The sequence below is a fragment of the Fomitiporia mediterranea genome, assembly GCF_000271605.1.
Source record: "Fomitiporia mediterranea MF3/22 unplaced genomic scaffold FOMMEscaffold_3, whole genome shotgun sequence".
NCBI lineage: Eukaryota > Fungi > Basidiomycota > Agaricomycetes > Hymenochaetales > Hymenochaetaceae > Fomitiporia > Fomitiporia mediterranea.
Window position 1 is genome coordinate 2,194,536 of NW_006760388.1, and position 20,118 is coordinate 2,214,653.

General features: G+C 47.7%; 8 protein-coding genes and 1 non-coding gene across 9 annotated transcripts; 2 read left to right on the forward strand and 7 right to left on the reverse strand.

The window, feature by feature from the left end:
- Nucleotides 1-319: 319 nt before the first annotated feature.
- On the reverse strand, nucleotides 320-1,444 carry FOMMEDRAFT_119181 (uncharacterized protein). The gene is made up of 5 exons (XM_007263933.1): nucleotides 1,233-1,444; nucleotides 1,058-1,163; nucleotides 688-998; nucleotides 539-627; nucleotides 320-476 (listed from the first exon to the last, which is right to left on the reverse strand). The coding sequence occupies exons 1-5, from the start codon at nucleotides 1,395-1,397 to the stop codon at nucleotides 383-385; spliced, it is 765 nt and encodes a 254-aa protein (XP_007263995.1). The 5' UTR covers nucleotides 1,398-1,444; the 3' UTR covers nucleotides 320-382.
- Nucleotides 1,445-1,527: 83 nt separating this feature from the next.
- Nucleotides 1,528-1,620, reverse strand: FOMMEDRAFT_t18. Its single transcript has one exon. It is a non-coding gene; the product is annotated as a tRNA-Ser (tRNA).
- A 77-nt stretch (nucleotides 1,621-1,697) lies between these two features.
- Nucleotides 1,698-3,162, reverse strand: FOMMEDRAFT_119183 (phosphoserine aminotransferase). Its single transcript, XM_007263934.1, has 3 exons — nucleotides 1,960-3,162; nucleotides 1,892-1,902; nucleotides 1,698-1,834 (listed from the first exon to the last, which is right to left on the reverse strand). Exons 1-3 carry the CDS (start codon nucleotides 3,081-3,083, stop codon nucleotides 1,737-1,739), a joined length of 1,233 nt encoding a protein of 410 aa, XP_007263996.1. The 5' UTR covers nucleotides 3,084-3,162; the 3' UTR covers nucleotides 1,698-1,736.
- Nucleotides 3,163-3,967: 805 nt separating this feature from the next.
- FOMMEDRAFT_166169 (uncharacterized protein) lies at nucleotides 3,968-5,716 on the reverse strand. Its single transcript, XM_007263935.1, has 2 exons — nucleotides 5,265-5,716; nucleotides 3,968-5,208 (listed from the first exon to the last, which is right to left on the reverse strand). Exons 1-2 carry the CDS (start codon nucleotides 5,544-5,546, stop codon nucleotides 4,666-4,668), a joined length of 825 nt encoding a protein of 274 aa, XP_007263997.1. The 5' UTR covers nucleotides 5,547-5,716; the 3' UTR covers nucleotides 3,968-4,665.
- Nucleotides 5,717-8,962: 3,246 nt separating this feature from the next.
- FOMMEDRAFT_104145 (HSP90-domain-containing protein) lies at nucleotides 8,963-11,603 on the forward strand. The gene is made up of 6 exons (XM_007263936.1): nucleotides 8,963-9,119; nucleotides 9,181-9,425; nucleotides 9,488-9,826; nucleotides 9,881-10,197; nucleotides 10,257-10,654; nucleotides 10,714-11,603. Exons 1-6 carry the CDS (start codon nucleotides 9,059-9,061, stop codon nucleotides 11,466-11,468), a joined length of 2,115 nt encoding a protein of 704 aa, XP_007263998.1. The 5' UTR covers nucleotides 8,963-9,058; the 3' UTR covers nucleotides 11,469-11,603.
- A 76-nt stretch (nucleotides 11,604-11,679) lies between these two features.
- Nucleotides 11,680-15,030, reverse strand: FOMMEDRAFT_139182 (uncharacterized protein; the record flags this gene model as incomplete). The annotated part of the gene is made up of 8 exons (XM_007263937.1): nucleotides 11,680-12,066; nucleotides 12,121-12,249; nucleotides 12,310-12,461; nucleotides 12,517-12,720; nucleotides 12,778-13,431; nucleotides 13,493-14,176; nucleotides 14,235-14,759; nucleotides 14,998-15,030. The coding sequence occupies 8 exons, from the start codon at nucleotides 15,028-15,030 to the stop codon at nucleotides 11,793-11,795; spliced, it is 2,655 nt and encodes an 884-aa protein (XP_007263999.1). The 3' UTR covers nucleotides 11,680-11,792.
- Nucleotides 15,031-15,062: 32 nt separating this feature from the next.
- FOMMEDRAFT_18097 (uncharacterized protein) lies at nucleotides 15,063-17,955 on the reverse strand. Its single transcript, XM_007263938.1, has 10 exons — nucleotides 17,610-17,955; nucleotides 17,412-17,556; nucleotides 17,274-17,358; nucleotides 17,113-17,212; nucleotides 16,614-17,051; nucleotides 16,167-16,559; nucleotides 15,952-16,114; nucleotides 15,436-15,903; nucleotides 15,358-15,369; nucleotides 15,063-15,303 (listed from the first exon to the last, which is right to left on the reverse strand). Exons 1-10 carry the CDS (start codon nucleotides 17,637-17,639, stop codon nucleotides 15,251-15,253), a joined length of 1,887 nt encoding a protein of 628 aa, XP_007264000.1. The 5' UTR covers nucleotides 17,640-17,955; the 3' UTR covers nucleotides 15,063-15,250.
- Nucleotides 17,956-18,035: 80 nt separating this feature from the next.
- Nucleotides 18,036-18,953, forward strand: FOMMEDRAFT_166173 (nascent polypeptide-associated complex, alpha subunit). The gene is made up of 4 exons (XM_007263939.1): nucleotides 18,036-18,282; nucleotides 18,348-18,425; nucleotides 18,484-18,760; nucleotides 18,819-18,953. The coding sequence occupies exons 1-4, from the start codon at nucleotides 18,079-18,081 to the stop codon at nucleotides 18,833-18,835; spliced, it is 576 nt and encodes a 191-aa protein (XP_007264001.1). The 5' UTR covers nucleotides 18,036-18,078; the 3' UTR covers nucleotides 18,836-18,953.
- A 59-nt stretch (nucleotides 18,954-19,012) lies between these two features.
- Nucleotides 19,013-20,042, reverse strand: FOMMEDRAFT_79111 (S-adenosyl-L-methionine-dependent methyltransferase; the record flags this gene model as incomplete). Its single annotated transcript, XM_007263940.1, has 3 exons — nucleotides 19,013-19,489; nucleotides 19,554-19,622; nucleotides 19,683-20,042. The coding sequence occupies 3 exons, from the start codon at nucleotides 20,040-20,042 to the stop codon at nucleotides 19,013-19,015; spliced, it is 906 nt and encodes a 301-aa protein (XP_007264002.1).
- Nucleotides 20,043-20,118: the final 76 nt, after the last annotated feature.

The following is a 20,118-nucleotide window of genomic DNA, read 5'->3' on the forward strand; positions in this document are numbered from 1 at the left end:
CTTGAAAAGACAGAGCCTACGTACCTCCTGCAAACGAGAGTCAGAACACAATAAGTCATATAGTACATAGTTTTACCCACCTCCTTTGATAATAATTCTGACCATCTTGTTATAAGGATCGAGCACAAGTGAAAGTCGAAGGTGAAGATCTGTCAACACTAACCACGCTCTTAGCTCTACATCGTCCATCTCGCTTAGTCAGCAAGTCACGTCAGTCTAACTCGGAAGTCAAATCTTGAAGACAAGAATGTACCGTGATATTCGCATGGAAAGTGTGAATATAAATACATCTTCAAGACTATTCATGCGGTCATACTATGCACTACAAGTTTTTGTTTGAATTCCGTATGCTCGATACTCTAGTTTCAAGGTGCCTCCTAAATTACTGATCTGAGAACATCACATCTGAACGCAAGACATACTTCACGCCCTTCTGAACTAGGGCGCCTTCGTGCCGAAAACATTCGTAGCCGTGGCTGACCCAGGAAGTTAATACGACCAAACTGACGTTTTCTACTGAAGGAAAGGATACTCTTACCGATGAAGAAGAGCCATACCGCGCCGTAACTCTGGTACGATAGGAAGTTCCTTGTCTTTCTTCTTGCCCTCGCCAGGATAGAAAATAGTCTATGGGTACCAAGCACATGAACTACACTCGTAACTGAATAAAACATCGTAAGTACTCACTTCGCCACCAACGACCCCATCCTCTTTCCCACTGAGATAAATTAGGAGCGTCCACTCCGAATGTGTACCAGTTACGGGATCAGTAACCGAATCGTCATAATGGGATCCAAAGTGCTGTCCTTCTGTGTACTTGTACATACGTATATTGGAGTTGAATGAATGTGCTGGTCGAGCTGCAATAGCAGAGCTATCTGGTTTCGAATTTGCTTTCCGTGGGATCCTTGATTCCGGCAAGGGGAAATTCGGGAGATGAGGAGAAAATACACTGAAAAGCGCTTCAGCGAACGATGGCGACTGAATATTTATGCGATCTTGAATACCAAACGTACAAATTAGCGTCTCTTGAAACAAGCTAAAGCTGCAGACGTACAGTTCACTCGCACAGCCTCTCCTTTCTTAGGAGCAGGTGTGAGTTCCAGAGGCAGTTCTTCCATGAACTTTATGAATTGCTTGCACTCGCTTTCGTCAAATGCATCCTAAATAAGTTATCAATCAAGTAGAATTAGTCTCTCTGTAAATAGCAAACGACAAAGAATAGTTTGCACTTGGATGAGTAGTATCTTGTCTGGTACGAAGTCATCGACTATCAGCGATTCTTTCGGCGAAACAGAAGGAAATTGGGGCGGCTGTTGAACATTTATCTTCGTCCCAGCTGGTACCGAGCCAGCCGCCTTCTGCTTCACCTTAGTCAATGCAGGCTTCTTTGCCATGTGATAAACAGTTTGGAGGAAATCTATGAAAGTCCTGTCCTTTTAAGAAGAAAGATACTCTTGCGTTGATGTGTTGATTGGGCTATGTAGGAAACATTAAAGTGGAACAGAAGAAGTTGCCAAAAATTTTCGTCACCTGAGCGATTCGAACACTCGCGTGCAAAGCACAACCGCTAGCTTACATAATAGCAGGCGATCCCGTTAACCACTCCGGCAAAGTGACCCAGTAAGACTACATGACAAGTAATGCTATATATCTAAATTACATGAAGATTTTGACTATACTTCTATTACTTGTTTCGTTTCGCTTTTACGTTGCGTCTGTTCTCAAAATCCCCTTTATTCTACAGCCGTTTCTGCTATGAACTTTTGAATGAACACCACTAGTCTATCCACTTGCTCTTCTGTAATGGCATTGTAAAGAGAAACTCGCATCCCTGTGCAGAAAACATTAATATTAAGCAGTCTGTGTATGGTCGTTTAATTGGACTTACCACCTACAGAGCTATATTGGCATACCCAGTCAATACTTGTTCTCGTAAACCTTTCAGACGTTACTTACCGATGTCCCTTCATGGCCTTGAAGCCTTGCAACTCTCCAATGGACAAAAATCTGCTTTCAAGGTCTGCATCCTTGCCTTTGAAGACAACGTTCATCCAGCTTCGAGAACCTTCCTTGACGTTGAGACGCAACAAGTCTTTCTCTTCTGCTACTTTGAGGATGCGATAGACCTTTTCTTGTTTTCGTCTATTCGCCTCTTCGACGGCCTTCAAACCACCAAGGCTCTCTATACGTTGCAGCACGAGCATCGCAACGTACATGGCGAACGTTGAAGGAGTATTATAAATATTTCCAGAGTCCGCATATGTCTTGAACGCAAGGATAATTGGCACTGGCGCTGCACCCATTTTTGCGGCCGCGTCGACATCGACGAGACAATCCTCGCGAACAATGAGGATCGTGAGTCCAGACGGACCAATATTTTTCTGCGCGCCGGCAAAGATGACAGCGTGGTCTGCTAGCCTAGGGATCGCACGCGACATAAAGGAGGAAGAATAATCCGCGACGAGTGGTGGTATTGCCCCTCCTCCGGGGACATCACGAGCAAGAAGATGGAAAGGAAAGCTAGTTGGAGTGCGGTCCTCTTCTGCAAACTGCACGCCGTTGACAGTCTCGTTCTCGCAGTAGTAAATGAGCGCAGGGTCTGCGGAAAACTTGAACGCTTCATGTGGGGGAATACCTGTGAAGCTCGTCCCGTCTGCTGAATGCTCGCGCGCGTCTACGACAATATTCACGCGTGCTCCACCGAGTCGACGTGCTTCATCTGCAGCTTTCTTGCTCCAAGAGCCTGTTATAACATAGTCCATCACACGGTCCTCGTCTGAAACGTTCGGATGTAGCAGCCTATGACGGGCCAGCATATTGAGCACTATGCTCGAAAACTGCTGCGTACCGCCGCCTTGCATGAACAAAATATGGTGCGTTGGAGGGACATCAAGTTGTGTACGGATGAGTTGCTCGAGGCGGGTAACAACAGCGCCGAACTCCTTTGAACGATGAGAAATTTCCGTTATGCCGATTCCAGTTCCTTGAAAGTTGAGGAGACCTTCGGTAGCCTCATGGAGCACTGAATCAGGGAGAGCCGAAGGTCCAGCTCCAAAGTTGATGACCTGCGTGCGATCCATAGTCAATTAAAACTACTGAGCTTTGCTTTATTTGTCCTTTCTGCTGCAGGATGAAACTGCAACCGTAGCAAGGGGTTGGTACAATCGTAGCAAGATGAGTAAGTGAGTCAACGAAGATCCTTGGTGTGTGTATGCACAGACCTCGTGTTTATGACGTAAGTAATAGAGATGTGTAAATTTTTTCGAGACCTTCACACTCGTCGTTCTCGAGGGTCGCCGAGCTAGTACTGGTTTGAACGCTGTATACTCATGCTTTAAAAACCTGCGTAAAGGCCGTCTCACAGTGGTTTTACAAAGCCCTATACTCAATCAATGCCACCTCACTATAATGCTGAATTTTGCAATGAAATCTACAGTGGATCATGTCAACGTCCATAATGTAGAGTTTGGCCACCACACGAACTGTTTCCGGCCTGATCTGTGTCATATTGGTGAAGCACAACTACGTTACTACATTCACCACCGTCGCTGGCACTGGTGGGAGAGATGAACAGCCGTCCGCCACGACAATTGAGTTCACCTGCTGATCACTGATCCAGAACGCTCGCCGAGCGTCCTGGATTGATTCAAGCCGAAGTTCTGCCATCTCAACGTGTTCAATCCGCGTCTGATACGAACGCATCTCTCGGCTTCAGGAAATCCAGAAGAATGTCATCTTACTTCAATAGCCGAGATCACACGGTGGCTCGTATAGCTCGAAGTCGCATCTTGGACAAGGAAAAGAATCAGAGATACAGTCACGGGAACAGTCCCTCACATATCGCCTTGTTCCGTACACTGCTTCCCGCAGGGCTGATTTGTGGGACGATCTTGTAAGAGCAAATTAAAATCTCAACAATAATATTAAGTGATAACGGGTCGAACACAGTGCTTTGGTTCATTGGTGATAATGGGATTTGCAACAAGGCACTACAACAGGAAGACTATGTGCTAATGCAATAGACTAATCGCGGGAAAAGATAGAGAGATATTCAGGTACAGATCTTTGGAATTCGCACAGTAAAAGTGAGATATCGTCGTGGAAAAGGACACGAAGGAATCAAATGAGAAGCAACACAAAACCGGTGAATAGATGCAGGGGTTTACAGGACAAATGAAAAAGCAAGGAGTGTTAGCACATTTGGAAGGCTCGCCTGGAAAAAACACTGAGTAAAAAATAAAGTAACGTCGGAATCGACGACGTTGACGGAAGAAAAACGCTTGGATTCCAAAAGGGAATGACGTGACAATGGAAAGTAAATCAAAGTAAACACGAGGCGGGCCATTTTCGGTAGAAAGCCCGAAAGATGAGACTTAAATCGCACGAGTTGTACACGAATGGATAGAGTCCGCAGATTTCGGTCCGAAGAAGAAAGAATAAGACGCCAGATGAAGTCTGAGATAAGGCGCGTGAGTCGTCGTTTCAGCAATTGATGAAAGGGGAGCAATGGTGGAAATGCCAATGGTGGGTTGCTGGAGAATACGTTAAGCAAATGCTCTTGCAAAGAATAACTTGAGTGTCGTGAGATCGATGGTGAGCCGAGAAGAATCCAATATGTACAGCTGAAAGAAGGGGTGCGAGTGAAAGGAGAGGCATCCCACTTCAGGGGGATGCAGGCTCTCGCTGCCACCGGGTTTCCTCAGCGTGTACGTCTGCAAATGCGAGAGGCATCAAGCGGTGGAAGCCGGCGTCGACGGGAAGCACAGATGCACGCAAGGGCGGCGTTCTGAGCACATCATCGTCCGTCGGAAGTGGACTATCATGCAAGAAGGGAAGCTCCGTTAAAGGGGAGTCAGACGAAGTGGACGGTACGAGCTCCGGGGTGGCGAGTTGAGCAAGATCGGCAGGAAAAGGCGCTGAGCGCATAGAAGATTTGCGGCTGCGAATCGGACCAGGTCCAGTCGCAAAAGAGTCATTCTTTTCTTCACATCGAGTAGCGAGGTCTGATAGACTCAGTGGGATAATGCGATCATCCTCTGGTTCAGCCTGCAACATGGAGATCCACGGGATCCTGTCAAAGGTCGCAGGGCCGCTGCAAATAATACTGCAGTCTGCGAGTCTGCAGTGTCGAGAACGACCAGTCGAGCGCGTAGCGTAGGCACTCCTCCGTCTCCTGGTGCTGGTACACTGGGGAGTGGGAGAACTCTGCAAAGACACATTAATGAGAGGCGTTGTCGACGGGTACATTGGAGGATATTTACAGGGCAGGGTGGCCTCATTCGGCGTTCAGAAACGCGAAATGGAGACATCAAGCATGATGGCGCGTCCCGAGATATTGAGCATCGAGAGATCGACTGTGACCCAGATCGCGTGGTGAGATACATGGGCGATGCCAGACTAATGCGCGTACTCACCCCCTCGAGGCCAACCACGGGAGGGGCGATAGCCGATGGCTTGCTTTCGAATGGCAAGCGCGTTGGCGAAGGGCGGACGCGTTTAGGGGCCGGGGCGCGTATTGAGAAGGGGGAAGGCGCGGTGTGCATGATGCGTGCTCGATAAGACGTGTGCTGGGGGCGCAGGCGACGAAGCGTTGGGGCGTAAAGATACAAGAGACCGAGAAGGGCAGCGCAGTCGAGTTATAAATTGAGAGAGAAAGAGACGGACTAAAAGAAACCTGAGAGGGAGTGCATGGGCGCCGAAAGGTGAATCGACGAGAGGGAGGGAAGACAATGGGCGGAGTCAAGAGAGGTTAAGAGGCGCGTGTCTCCCGAGACGTCCTAGAAAGGACGCGTGCTGTGCTTAGTCATATAAAAAGACTGGCCGAATCAGGCTTGGACCCTGTCTTTGGTTCCGTCCTTCCGTCCCTTTGCATCGTCGTTTCGTTCAATATTCGCCGCTTGTGCTTCATATTTCGCTAGCATATTTGGCACGTTTCCATACCTCCATTGCTCACAGCCACATTCACATTTCATGAATATTTCGGGAGCTGCAGACAAGCACCACAATAAAAACGCGCTTAATGCGAGCACATCGCGTTGTCACAAATCACTCAAGTTCGCATTCCGTCCATCAAGCAAGAGTCAGTCATCGCCGTTTCACGCGGCTTGCGCCCTTTCACTTCCTTTCCGGGCGAACTGAGCCACTTCGCTTCGCATCGTGTTTCGTCCCCCAGATTTCCTCGCCTCATCCATACTTAACTCGCGTTCATTACACGTATTCTGAAGCATGCCTCCGTATCTCAGTGCGGCAATAGAAAAATGGGACGTCCTTGCATCCATTTAAGCTGTCTGCCGCAAAACTTGCCCAATCCAGAGGCCTCCCGGCCCGTGGCGCGGACGTCTGTCCCCACGTGTAACGTCGCCGACGGACAATTCCTCTTTCTGAGCGCACTTGATACGTAACATATAATTATGGACCCTATTGCCTCAGATGTACACTCCTTCTAGTTACAGTCCGAATCTGACACCGGGACTCTCACAAATGCACACTCGTTACCAGACTGTATTTACGCGTATGTGGCGTGTGGCGCTCTAGTATTGAGGCAATGTGATATGTCAAATAGGACCGTGTGTGTGAGTATGAAGAGTCTGCTAAACTTGCGCAAACGACGATTCTGGGCCCGGTTAAGCAGGTCGCCGTCAGCGTCATTCGACGTTGTGGGTCCCGGTGTACGCCTCTTCCGGCATAGCGCTATAATCGGATGGACATCTGCTCAACAATCTCCGTCGCAAACCTCGGATTGGCGCCTAGAGATCTGGACAACAAGCAACATGTGTTAAATAGTAGTGACAGGCGATGTGTTGCCTGTATTTGACGTAGACATCAAGTTGTAATGCTAACGGGTCATCTAAGTTGACCTCTGTGAACGACCACCACTTCACTCGAGGCATACGCGTGCAGCATCAACTCAGCTGCCACCGTATTGTGAGAGACATAGATCACCGGTAACGGTCGAGTCATGAGCGACCGGAACGCAAAACGTGAAACGTCCGCTAGCGGCCTAGAGGAGCCATTGTTCTCCGGATTTAGTTGTGATTATTGAGAAGGGTGAGTCACCCGTCGTAGCGAATCACATATCATAATATTTGTGATTAAGCCTGTCTGATCGATTTGAACAGACGGCTGTAGTCTAAGAGACGTGGTATTTCTGCAACTCTTGCATAGCCGGTGGGGATCGTCGGATGATACAAATGATTCATCCGTACCATGTGTTGTAAACGTTCTGACATTTATCCGAATGATGTTCGAATCGCACTATTGAACAACAGAATGTATCAATATCAAACGATAGACCTCTGTCGATCTGTTACCTCGATGTGATGGACCTTTTACATCTTTAGACGACGGTGCTCTTCGAATCTCAGTGAGTGAACATCAATAATACAATGCGTCAGAAGCTACATCGATATGCGGACTCTCACCAGTTGGCAATTAGAGGCTGTTCCGGTTCGCCATGGAAGCTGAGATCCCTTCGCAAGTAAGTTGCCCTTGACACCAATCACTCTCGGAATGAAAAGGGTAATAATGGACATATTCGGTGACATAAGTGGAGAACACAGAATAAATACCTTGTCTGGGTGGAAAGGAGTGGAAGCTGCAATACATACCACTCAGATACCGAACATCGCCACACGTGCGCCCGCACTCTGGAGAGAACACACCCGAACTAGCGCGTCACTTTGATAAGGGCACCCGACCAGAGCAAGCCATTTCGGATGACTGTGCTCGGGAGCTCGTTGGTCCCGCAGCGTCGTTCCACGCTTTCAGAAGCCCTGCACAACATGCTTCTCAATCATGATGAACTGCGGCTGGGCAACGTGAAACGTGGAAAGGGTGTGGTCACTGATATTCTTGAGGCGCTCAACATCCAAACTTTGGCAGACTCGCCCGCGGACATTGGGTATTTTCACACGAAAGCATAAAGACACGCTCATTTCCAAGGTGCATAGCATACTAGATGCGCGCCTCGCAACCTTCGACAAAGTCCGTGGATAGATTGGCCTTGCAGGCTGCACGTGTATGTGATATTGGGCGCTCGGTGACCGACCATATCAATCTAAGGGCAACGGAGCAACAGTAAGAGCCTATTCTTGATAAACACGCTGTGGCCACGCGCCTTAGAAGCCCCTGCTATATTAATATTTCTTCATGAGCAGGGCACTAATACGTCTGGTTCCATTTCTACGTCGGTTAGCCAACGTATTATAATATGTCAATATGACACAACCATTTCTGTGGAGATATGCCGTGAATGCGATTGGAGGAGTTCAAGGAACAAAGGTGATTGCAGCTATCTGACAAACAAAGTTGGGAGGTAATGTGCGCAGCTTGAAAACAGATAAATCTCGTTTCATTTGGTTCAAGGTGTGCGCCGTAATACATGTAAGTCTCGAGAAATTCCTAGGCATGCAGCTTCCCGGTCCTTGCAATTGCCTGGAAGCTTCTGCATACAGATATGCAATAATACATGCACAGGACAGGAGAGACCTTGATGCATAGCAGCGGAAAAGCGAGCAGAAGACCATGGCCCTTTCCTAGTTTCTTATGAGTGACGTAAGGACGAAAAGATCGAGAAATATCCAGGGCAAGTTGCGAAAGTAATAGCGCAGAAAGGACGTCGAGGAAAACGCGACAATTTTGGTCGCGTTGCGCCAGTCACCTGAGCGCGATGTTGTATGTAGACAAGCTGATCATCCTCTAAGCTTGAGTCTAAAGGTAACCTTGTTTACTAATGTGAAATCCAGATGTTATGCAACAGATAAGGCACACGAGTACAAGCACTTGCCTTAAAGACAAGAAACAGCTGGAGGAATGTGCCAGAAGGTGCTAGAATATGGCCCAATTGGGCGTGCGAAAGAACCATGAAAAGGATGAAGACTGAAGGGGACGCGCGTGGAAGGTTCTGGAATGAATTTGCACTTTTGGATATAAACCGACAACGCCCACTCTCCTACTCTTCACCTGCTTGTCTTCTGTCTGCTCGTCTTGCATTGCCCGCCTAGTTATCCTCTCACCTAGAAATTAGCCTCTATCATCTCTCTAAAAAAATTCAGCCATGGCCACAGAAAGCTTTGGATTCCAAGCTGAGATTAGCCAGCTGCTTGACCTCATCATTAGTAGGTCTTCTGTAGCAATTTTTCGCCTGCATGTTGACTGACTCGGGGCGTCACTGTCTAGATACCTTCTACAGCAACAAGGAGATCTTCCTTCGTGAAATTATCTCCAATTCCTCAGATGCTCTCGACAAAATCCGCTATGCTTCCCTGACCGATCCCTCCGTCCTCGACTCCGAAAAGGACCTCTATATCCGGATCATCCCTGACAAGGAGAACAAGGTCCTTTCCATCCGCGATACCGGTATCGGTATGACCAAGTCCGACCTCGTCAACAACTTGGGTACAATCGCCAAGTCTGGTACTAAGGTATGCTTTCACTGACTATATGCGTCTAATTTCATGGTCATAACTTACTTCTAATTTTACAGGGCTTCATGGAGGCACTTAGCTCTGGAGCTGACATTTCGATGATTGGTCAGTTTGGTGTCGGTTTCTACTCAGCATACCTCGTCGCCGAGCGCGTACAAGTCATCTCGAAACACAATGATGACGACCAGTACATCTGGGAGTCTGCCGCTGGTGGCACCTTCACCATCACTCCGGACACCGTGAACCCACCTCTTGGGCGTGGTACCGAGCTCCGTCTCTTCCTCAAGGAAGACCAATTGGAATACCTCGAGGAAAAGAAGATCAAGGACATCGTCAAGAAGCACTCTGAGTTCATCTCGTACCCCATTCAGCTTGCAGTGACGAAGGAGGTCGAGAAGGTAAGACGCTCTACCTTCTGGTAGTATAATATATTTGCTTACTCTCATGTCTAGGAAGTCGAGGACGAAGAGGAAGAGAAAGAAGAGAAAGAGGACGAAGACAAGGAGAAGCCTAAAGTCGAGGAGGTCGACGAAGATGAGGAGAAGGACAAGGGCAAGAAAAAGAAGACCGTTAAGGAGAAGACCGTTGAGAACCAAGAACTCAACAAGACGAAGCCATTATGGACTCGCAACCCCTCTGAGATCACTCAAGAGGAGTACGCATCCTTCTACAAGAGCTTGTCAAACGACTGGGAAGACCATCTCGCTGTGAAGCACTTCTCCGTTGAGGGTCAGCTCGAGTTTAAGGCTATTCTCTTCATTCCAAGACGGTAAGTAGACAGCAACATCTGGTTCTGACTTGGAACATTTTTCTCATATACATCTCTAGCGCGCCTTTCGATCTCTTCGAGTCAAAGAAGAAGCGCAACAACATCAAGCTCTATGTCCGCCGTGTCTTCATCATGGACGACTGTGAGGACCTCATACCTGAGTACCTCAACTTCGTCAAGGGTATCGTCGACTCCGAAGATCTACCTCTCAACATTTCGCGTGAGACGCTCCAGCAGAACAAGATTCTCAAGGTCATCCGTAAGAACATCGTCAAGAAGTGCCTTGACCTCATCCAGGAAATCTCTGAGGACAAGGAGAACTTCAAGAAGTTCTACGAGGCATTCGGCAAGAACATGAAACTCGGTATCCACGAGGACGCGCAGAACCGCAGCAAGCTTGCTGAGTTCTTGCGCTTCTACTCGACGAAGTCAACCGAGGAGCAGATCTCTCTTAAGGGTAAGTAATCTACTGATTAATCACGTCTGATATTTTGTTTATTGATAATCTATTGTTAGACTACATAACTCGTATGCCTGAGATTCAGAAGTCCATCTACTACTTGACCGGCGAGTCCCTCAACGCCGTCAAAGACTCACCGTTCCTTGAGGCCCTCAAGAAGAAGAACTTCGAGGTTCTGCTGCTCGTTGACCCCATTGACGAGTACGCTATCACCCAGCTCAAAGAGTTCGAGGGCCACAAGCTCGTCTGCGTATCGAAGGAGGGTCTTGAACTTGAGGAGACTGAAGAAGAGAAGAAAGAGCGCGAGGGCGAAGCAGCTCAGTTCGAGGATCTTTGCAAGGTCGTAAAAGACGCACTCGGCGACAAGGTCGAGAAGGTCGTCATCTCCAACCGTGTCACCGACTCACCATGTGTGCTCGTCACCGGCCAGTTCGGTTGGTCAGCCAACATGGAACGAATTATGAAGGCACAAGCACTCCGTGACTCCTCGATGTCATCATACATGGCATCGAAGAAGACTCTCGAGCTCAACCCCCACAACCCGATCGTCAAGGTCCTCAAGAGCAAGGTCGCCGAAGACAAGGCTGACAAGTCTGTCCGAGACCTTACATACCTGCTCTTCGAGACTGCACTCCTCACCTCTGGCTTCGTGCTTGACGAGCCAACTTCGTTCGCCAAGCGTATCCACCGTATGATCGCTCTCGGCTTAGACGTTGAGGAAGAAGAGGCACCTGCTGCACCTGCTGTTGAGGAGACCGCTGCACCCGCTGCGGAACCTGCTGCTGCATCCGCAATGGAAGAGATTGACTAGAGAGTTATCTTACAGCTAGCTATCTTTGTTAGTCTGCTTTTTCTTTGTACCTTTACGACTCGGGCATTTGTTGTCATGCAATAACTTCTACGCATTTGTTTCATTATATTTCTGCACGAATAAAATTTCATTCCGTCTCTTATACTCTCGTGACTGCGTGTGTTAAACTGGAATGAGTCAAGTGAATAAGTGAGAAATATCGTGATTAATCGTGAAGTACAGTGAAAATTTAGAACATGTAAGTAACTTTACACAAGTCATGGCTATCGCTACAGTGATGAGATAAGTACAGTGCGTCAGTTGAAGCTGGAGGCATGTCGAATATCAAACAGAAGAGAAGACAGGTGAAGTTGGTGAAATCAGACCAGTCGAACCCGAGACTTTCTCCTTTAATACCTCCACCATCGCCCGCAGCTCATCTATATCATCCCGCAATCCTTCGTTCTCTTCTCGCAAAGCTTTATTGTTCATCGCCAACGCGTCACGTTCCTTGGCCTGTTCGGCCAACATGTGCTCTACATTCTGCCGTTGCGGAGCAGCACGTAGCTCCGCACTACGAAGGCTTGCTTCAAGTATCTGAATGCGACGTCGACTCGATCTAAGGTTGAAATGAGTCAGGGAAACACAAAATGTGAGTTAACGATGAACGCACTGTGCGGATGCTTCCGCATCTGCTAGGGCCTTCTCGTATTCCTCAGCACGCATCTTCATCTTCTGGTGCTCGCTGACCAACTCCGTCATCTGCTTCGCTTGCTCGTTGTACTGGACAATATCGTTGTTCCTAGAGTCAAAGAATAAGTGTTTCGAGCCGCAATATCTCCTATTTGCAACGTCAACGTACCACATGCGCAACATCGCGGTAAGTTGTTCGATCCTCTTCTCATAATCTCTTAATCGTTTGACCTTAAGCGCATCTGCTTTAATCTCCGTTTCGAGTTCAAAGACCTTCTTCTGCGCTTCATCGAGGCGTTTACCCTGTGCTTCGAGATGCGTCTACGAAGCAGCAAAATCAATATATGTCAAAATGAAATAACTCTCCCCGTCGCACCTCCAAGTCAGTGTTCCTGGTGCGAAGAGCATTCGCTTCCTCCATCCAAGATTTCTTCTGTTGACGAAGGTCATTGAGCTTGGCTGATAAATTCTCTTTCCACTCGATATCATTCTTCTTCATTGACTGGGCCTGCTCTTGTTGCTTCTTCGACTCCTTCTGCAGCTCGATCAATTGGCCCCTGTACTCGCGCAGCCTGTTTTGCTGTGGCAAGTGTCAACTTGTGATTTGTATTCCTAAACTAGAATGACCAGAACTCACCAATCGCTGCTGCTCAAGCTCCGCGCTCTTCGTCAAAACTCCATCCTGATGTAGACGAGTGATATGTTTCACGTTCTCCCTCTTCAACCAAAGCTCAAAGTTGAGCTCAGTTCGTAAAAGAAGAACCTCCCTCTGCAATCCCGCTATCGTCTCGCTAATCTGGGTTGGTATCTTCAGCTCGTCGGTGGGTGAGGTCGCTTCAGAAATCATCGTGGGGTCAACAGAACTTGATCGGCTTGGTGCGGTGCTTGGTGGTGGAGTGAAAAGGATAGACGGCCACACCGGAGCTTTCTCAGATACATTTATATCCGCGCCGGACTTGAGTGCCGCAGAAGTCGCAATGAGGTCATGCAATGATATCTTGCGCAGGCGTGGGGGTGGCTCATCGAGCTGCGCATTCCTAACGGTCGGCGTTTGAGTCGTGGTTACATCACCACTACGGCCCAACCCGTGGCTGCGTTTATCACTGGGGCCCAGATAATGTAGCGCATGGTCTCCATGACCTGCAGAGCCAACTGTTTGAGCATCGAGCATCATACACTCTCCCACTACTCGTGACACATCATACGTATTCCAACGATCGCCATCCGAAAGCTCGCTGTCCAGGTCATGCAATAAGACGCTTGGATGCATTATGTGCGTTCTCATCAAAGACTAAGGATAATATCAATCAGTCAAAGTCAGTTCTAACAAAAATGTCAACGCAAGTACGGACACTGCCAGCTGTGCGAATCTGTAATTCATCTAGAGCATCCTTCCATCCAACAGTCCATGGAGAATCGGCATCCCTTTCCTCAAGGTAAGCAATGGGCCGACGGAGGAAGTGTATAGTGTTGCACGGAAATAAGAAATATAGGAGTGAGAAGAACTGCTTCGGAACAGGGAGCGACGTTGTAGACATATCGAATGTCCGTTCCAAGCGATCCCACTCCAATTCTTCTCGTATTTCCAGTTTAGATTGCCAAGTTTCTTTAAGGTCTTCGATTTCGTCGTCCAATTCTTTCTTTTCCATTTCTGCGATGAGTGCTGGGTCATCGTAGTCTAGCAGATCCGAATAAGTAACACATCCTCCCTGCTTAACCTGTCCACCTCGTGCTTTCCAACACAACACCCGGCCAAGAATTCCAAGTAGGCGAGGAAGGATATCCTTGAGCGGCCCATATGCCTTGATGGCGGCACACGGGAGGATCTTGACAAGAAGGGCCAGTTCTACTGCACAGACAGTAGAGGAATTGTCAACCTCAAGGGACCGGAATATACTCCCCATTAAAGGGTGTGTAAATACCGCGGACGAGATATCAAGGAACGAAGGCTGTGAAACCAGTGAATCCAACAAGGATATTAACTGCAAGCGTGAGCTTGATGTCTTGAAACAATCCTGCATGACGTCCATGAGCTCCTGCATACTTTTACATTAGTTACGTCTCCAATTAGTTCGCCAACCATTGCCGACGCACCTCCGGCTGAGCTAGGCCATATGTCACAAGGATGTCTTCCAAGTTATTCTTCCACCAGATATTCATGTTCCTTTGATGCTCGTCTAGTTGTGCCCATTCCAGGATGTCCTTACCCGAACTTTCATTCAGGGCATCCAACAGGTATAAATCGACCAGACGTTTGCGGAAGTTCGTGACCATTTCTGGATCCTCTCCGTCATTTTCTAGAGCTTCGATGACGAGTTGTTTGGCACGCTCGACTGCGGGTGATGTCAAACGCGGTTCACGCAGTGCGGGACGGAGTAGAAGATCAAACCAAGTAGCTATGAACGTCGTGACAGGTAGGATTGGACGAGCATGAGCAAGGACATCTAGAAAAATTTCCACAGGTTGAAACCGATAGAAATCGACATGTTCATCATAGATGGACTGTAGCTCCTCTTCGAAATCGCGTCGCTGGCTGCTTTCACCGTCGGAGGCGGATATTTGGAGGATCTCCTCGTCCAAGAGTGTAAGAAATTCCCCTATTTCGGCTTCGTCCGCGGTCTCCCTGGACAGTAATGTGCGCAATTGCTTCGCTAGCTCTGTCAACGGCATGATGGATATGTTTAACGTTGAGGTTCACAAATAGGATTAGGAGTGAGTAAAGCAGTGGCGGCGAGTCAATATGCAAGCTCAGAGCTGTGCCTGTTCCGAATCTGGGTACCACGTGATATCCTGACACCGTTCCATTACAATAAACTCATTTCAATTTGAAATTGATTCATCATTTCACAAAGCGTACTTTTAAAGTATCTCGCATGGTTCTGACAGTCATCAGTTAGGAGAGACAGTACTGAAGGAGTGTAAGCACGTATGGCGAATACATAAATTATTATTATTATACAGTGCGTCTCATGAATTAAACAAAAAGACAGGCGTCCTGGCCAGACTAGAAAGCAGGCTATCGTGATATCATCAGCTAGTACAGTTTCTTGATTTGTTTCTCAATATCCTCCGGTGATGTTTTGATGTCTGTAGGTACGTGATATCATCAGCTAGTACAGTTTCTTGATTTGTTTCTCAATATCCTCCGGTGATGTTTTGATGTCTGTAGGTACCAGTCAACGAACTCTACGACGTCCAGAAGTACAGCATTACTCACATTTCTGAGGGTCTATATTTTAAGGGAGGAAATCTTACTGTTAGATTACGGTAGACATATAGGGAGTTTTGTACTGACTTTTACTGAAGTCTTTATTCTTCTGTATAAACCGCTGCAGACTTGGTACCACTAGCCTTGCGGCTTCCTCGGCTAGTGCATCTCTGCCGTTGTCGTCATCCGGTAAAATACGCACGGCACGATGACGTTCCACGATCTCTTCGAAAAGGTCATAGAACCTCGTGAATTTCTCCTTCACAGAGGTTTTCCCACTTCCTCCTGATCCCGGCCCGTCTCCCAATGCCTGCAGCAATGGAGAATAGTTGGCATCGAAATAGCCTGCCTTCGCTGTGCGAAATCCTGATTGCAATGCATTTCGAGCTGGAGGAGCAATTAGTCCTTCTATTGGCGCAGTTCCTGTGGATGAAAATAGCAGGGCGTTTTGGAGGTACGATACGTTGTTAAGGAGGAAAATAGCTCCGAAGGCTGGTCGACGCGAGGTGCGCGAGAGAGCCGTCAATGTTGACAAGGTTGTCATAATAATATCGTCTGCAACAAATGTTATTTTATTGGGAAACGTCAACAACTAAAACTCACATATATAATGCTCGATGATGATACTTTCATCCCCATCTCCAAGCTTTGGTCCCTTTGAAACCTGGACTCCTTCCCCCATTTTCCAGTTTCCGTCCCCTAGTGTAAGGAGTGAGGCACCAACTGCATCCTGCACTGCAGGTATAGCAGACATGTATTTGACGACCTATCATGTGGTGAGTATGAAATATCTTGTAAGAGACTAGAAACAAACTCACTGTCTCGGTGATCTCGGCGACGTCCGTTCCAATCTCTGTCCTCGGCACAGCTGCGAGCTTGATGTCTGCAAGAAACTCAGGGAAACTCCGAAGGCATACAGCACGTAGACTGTGCAAGCCCTCCTTCAAGACATTCACGTTTGCCGTAGACCCACTAGCACGCCTCTTGACACCTTCCTCCCAGCGTTGAGTTATCTCTGGGCTCGCCAAATACCCATAGGTGGAGAGCGCGAGAAAAGCATTCGCTTGCAAAGCACGTTTGACGCGGTTCGTGACTTGAGTGAGAGAAGTCGAAAGGAGAGTGAGCAAAGGGGTGAGCAATGAGGCATACGTGCCTGAAAGTTGGCTTGGCGCAGAGAGAAGAGCAAGCTCCGCCAGAATGGCATATTCGTTCTATGCATCTGTCAGAAGATGGTATATCCCTACTATAGCACAATGGAATCTTACCTCCGCAACACCTATGACGCCTTCGACCCAGGCACCAAATTCTCGGCCTTCTTTAATGCCAGCCTCTGCTGCATTCGTATCTCTACCGCTGCCATAGCCTTCTCCTCGACCTTCTACAACTCGCTTTGCATCAGTCTCGAGACATTTACGTATCCAAGCACCTCGCATATCTGCGTAACCTCTTTGTGCATCGGACAATGCTGACTGAATGGCAGCTGCAGCAGGATGAGAAGGATGAGTAGCGGGGACAGGCAGGGTGCGAAGGAACGTGACGATTGGTTGCAACGATCGGACAATGTCTTCAGGAAATGGGACAAGAATGGCGTTCGGATCGTTATAGATAGAGGACCGCACCGGAGCCACGCCAGACGATGCCTCAGCAACGTACTTAGTGTAGAGCTGCGCAAGCTTCTTCGCCCCAGCTTCAACCAGACGTGCCTGCAATAATGATAATTGTAAGGTCAACAGATGATGAACCTGCCTCCTGATATCTGCTTACCGTCTCTCGAGCCTCCTCGGATGAAGCACCTTTAAACGCAATACTAGCGTTCATTCGTTCAAGAGCATCTATATAAACGTCCAGCTGTGTAGCTTGAGGACTAGTTATGAACATGGAGTCAACACTCATTATACTCATTCAGAGACGCGAATTGAAGTTACCCTCGAAGAATCAAGCCTTCTTCATTCGCAAGGCCTTGTTGACTAGATGCGACCTCATCAATGAGTTGGAGAGTGCTTTCAATATCTACTCAGGTGTCAGACCACACGATATTCGGATAAACTTGGGCCATTACTTACTTGCAGATCTCCTGTTTAAGAGCTGAGTGGAGTTGTGAAGAGGAAGTATTGACTTCTCTAACTTCACGAGGCGGGTGTCAAAGTTTGTAAGGATAGAGATCATCCGCTGAGAGATTTGCCGAGTCTTGTTAAGATTTTGCTCTAGCTCTTAACAATTCACCTAAGACGCTGCAAACGCAAAACCAGATAAGCTCTCACCAATTCGATCTCTGCTGCCTCATCCTCCATTGCGAACTCGGAAGGTCAAAGATGATAAGAGCAGTGTCTGCGCCTTATTACAGTGTATATGCGCGCAAAAGTGAGCGAAAGTAGTTGCTAGTCTTCACAGTGTTGCAGGAATCGTTGGCAAGACGTCCAATGATCAACGTGACACGAATTAGCCTCGCACGGGTAGAACTAGTCGTATGCTGAGTATTCTTAATGTTATAATCTGGCTTCTAGATGACTGGCCATCAGTCTAAGCGAGTCCAGCTTGAGAATCCATACATGACAATGATAGGAATAGACTCAAGTCGAATGGTTTGAGAGTGAGTGGAAGGAGTGATTACATAACACAAAAATTCTGCGATGCGCTATACAGCCGCTTACAGCGAACGCGACGCTATCGACACAACAAGAAGTCTCACTTCGCCGTCCTCAGCTCGAATAAGGCTTCGGTATAAAAATCATGTCGGCAACAATCGAGGAAGTCTCCGACCATTCTGACCACGAGCATAACCACGATCACAACCATGAGGAAGACCCAACCTCGAACGCTGCACTCGAAAAGATCCAGTCCCGCGCAGAACGTAAGGCGCGAAAGGCGTTGCTCGGACTTGGTCTCAAGAAGGTAGCGGGTATCACTCGAGTCACGCTCAGGAGGCCAAAAAACGTATGTTTATGGTTGTTAGATTTTCTTAGAGTTGGCCAGATCCTAATCGTCAAATACAATTTTAGATTCTCTTCGTCATTGCGTCTCCAGACGTGTACAAGTCACCTAACAGCGACTGTTATGTCGTTTTCGGTGAGGCGAAGGTACGTTTCTTACTATCCCACAGTGGAGTTCTGCTAATCTGTCGCTTCATTTGTGTAGATTGAGGACGTCAACCAGCAAGCACAGCTGAATGCTGCTCAGCAGCTCGCCCAGACAGGAAGCGGACTTGGCGGTGCTATTCCGGCGGCCGAGAAAGCAGCTGCAGCTGATAATGACGAGGAAGCACCTGCACTTGAGCCGGTGGATGAGGAGGGACCTGTCGACGAGACTGGTCTCGACCCGAAAGAAATCGAGCTTGTCATGGCCCAGGTTTCCTGCTCGCGTGCCAAAGCGGTCAAGGTTCTCAAGGAGAATGGAGGAGACATCATCAATGCAAGTCAGTATTTCCGTTTCCAGTGCCGTTTAGAAAGAATTGATTTAATGCTATTGTATAGTTATGGCTGCGACGTGATCTGTACTTGGTCCTGTATATGTTCTCTGTCGTTGTTTCTAGTCTTGTATTCTTCGCATTTGTTGATCCAAAATGCCTCGATTGTCGAGATGTTGTCTTTCACTGAATACCGGAGTGCTTCGAAGATTATCAAGAGCAACATATCATGCAAACGCTGTGATTTGAATGACTCCATTTTTATCTTTGATACAACCGGAACTCGACATAATAATTCGACCTCTCCCAATCATCTTTTAGAATTTCTATGACGCTTTGCCTTGATGGAACATTGATATAAGACGATGTGGGTGAATCGGTCCCACGCGACTCCAGACGAATTCCCATTTCGCCTGCTGCTGTCAATACGAGCTCACGTAGCTCTCCTCTATCGAACATATGATAATAGCGATTGAAGACAGCAGCACTTCGTTCAGATCCCTGTTCCGCGTCGTCAAGACGTGAATGCTGGCTTTGATCTGGTCGTGCCCTATCCGACCTTCCAGATGCAGAATTCTGTGATAGAACCCAGGGAATAAAGACATCTTGTCCCTTGTCCTGGGTGTTCGAGTCTTCCGCGACGTCAGGTATAGATCGCTTGGACAGTTCATCTTGTTGAATAGCCCAGACATAAATTAGCCCTCTGCCATGAGCTGGTGAGAGGCACTTCAATAGGCTCTAATTAATAAACCAACGGTGTTCAGTATATGGCTTCCGGTCAAATGGAGTATTCGTGATTTACTTGAATTGATCTTTTCCGTCGTTCTGGTGTTGAAAGATGATGAATAGTCGCGATTGAAATACCAAAATCCTGGAAGTATCATAGACAGTCATTGACTGGATTGACTTAAAAAGAAATCAAACTTCTTACGAAAACTCCGGATCTCCAAGGCGTATGCAACACATCACCGAGAACACATTCTCTTTCTCGACCACCAGCATGCTTCGCAAAGTCTAATAGTGGAGCACTTCTGTCTAACCCGACAGTCCAATACATCCCTTCTCTATCATTTGGCGAAATTAAATATTTTCCGTTACCACATCCCGCATCAAGGCCAATCCATCCTGGAGGAATGCTTGCAAGAAATCCTGCTACGACTGGCCAGGGTTTATATCGCGTAGAAGAGAAGTGATGTGCAATAGTATCGTAAACGGAATGAACATGATTATCTTCGTAAACATCTGGCGATTCTTCTGAAGCGGTGGTGGCTATCACTGCTTTGTTGGTCATGGTGGTTCAGGGATAAGACCAGTATATAATTTTCATGTCCTGGTTTTGATCAAAAACAGGAATTTCTCAATTTAGG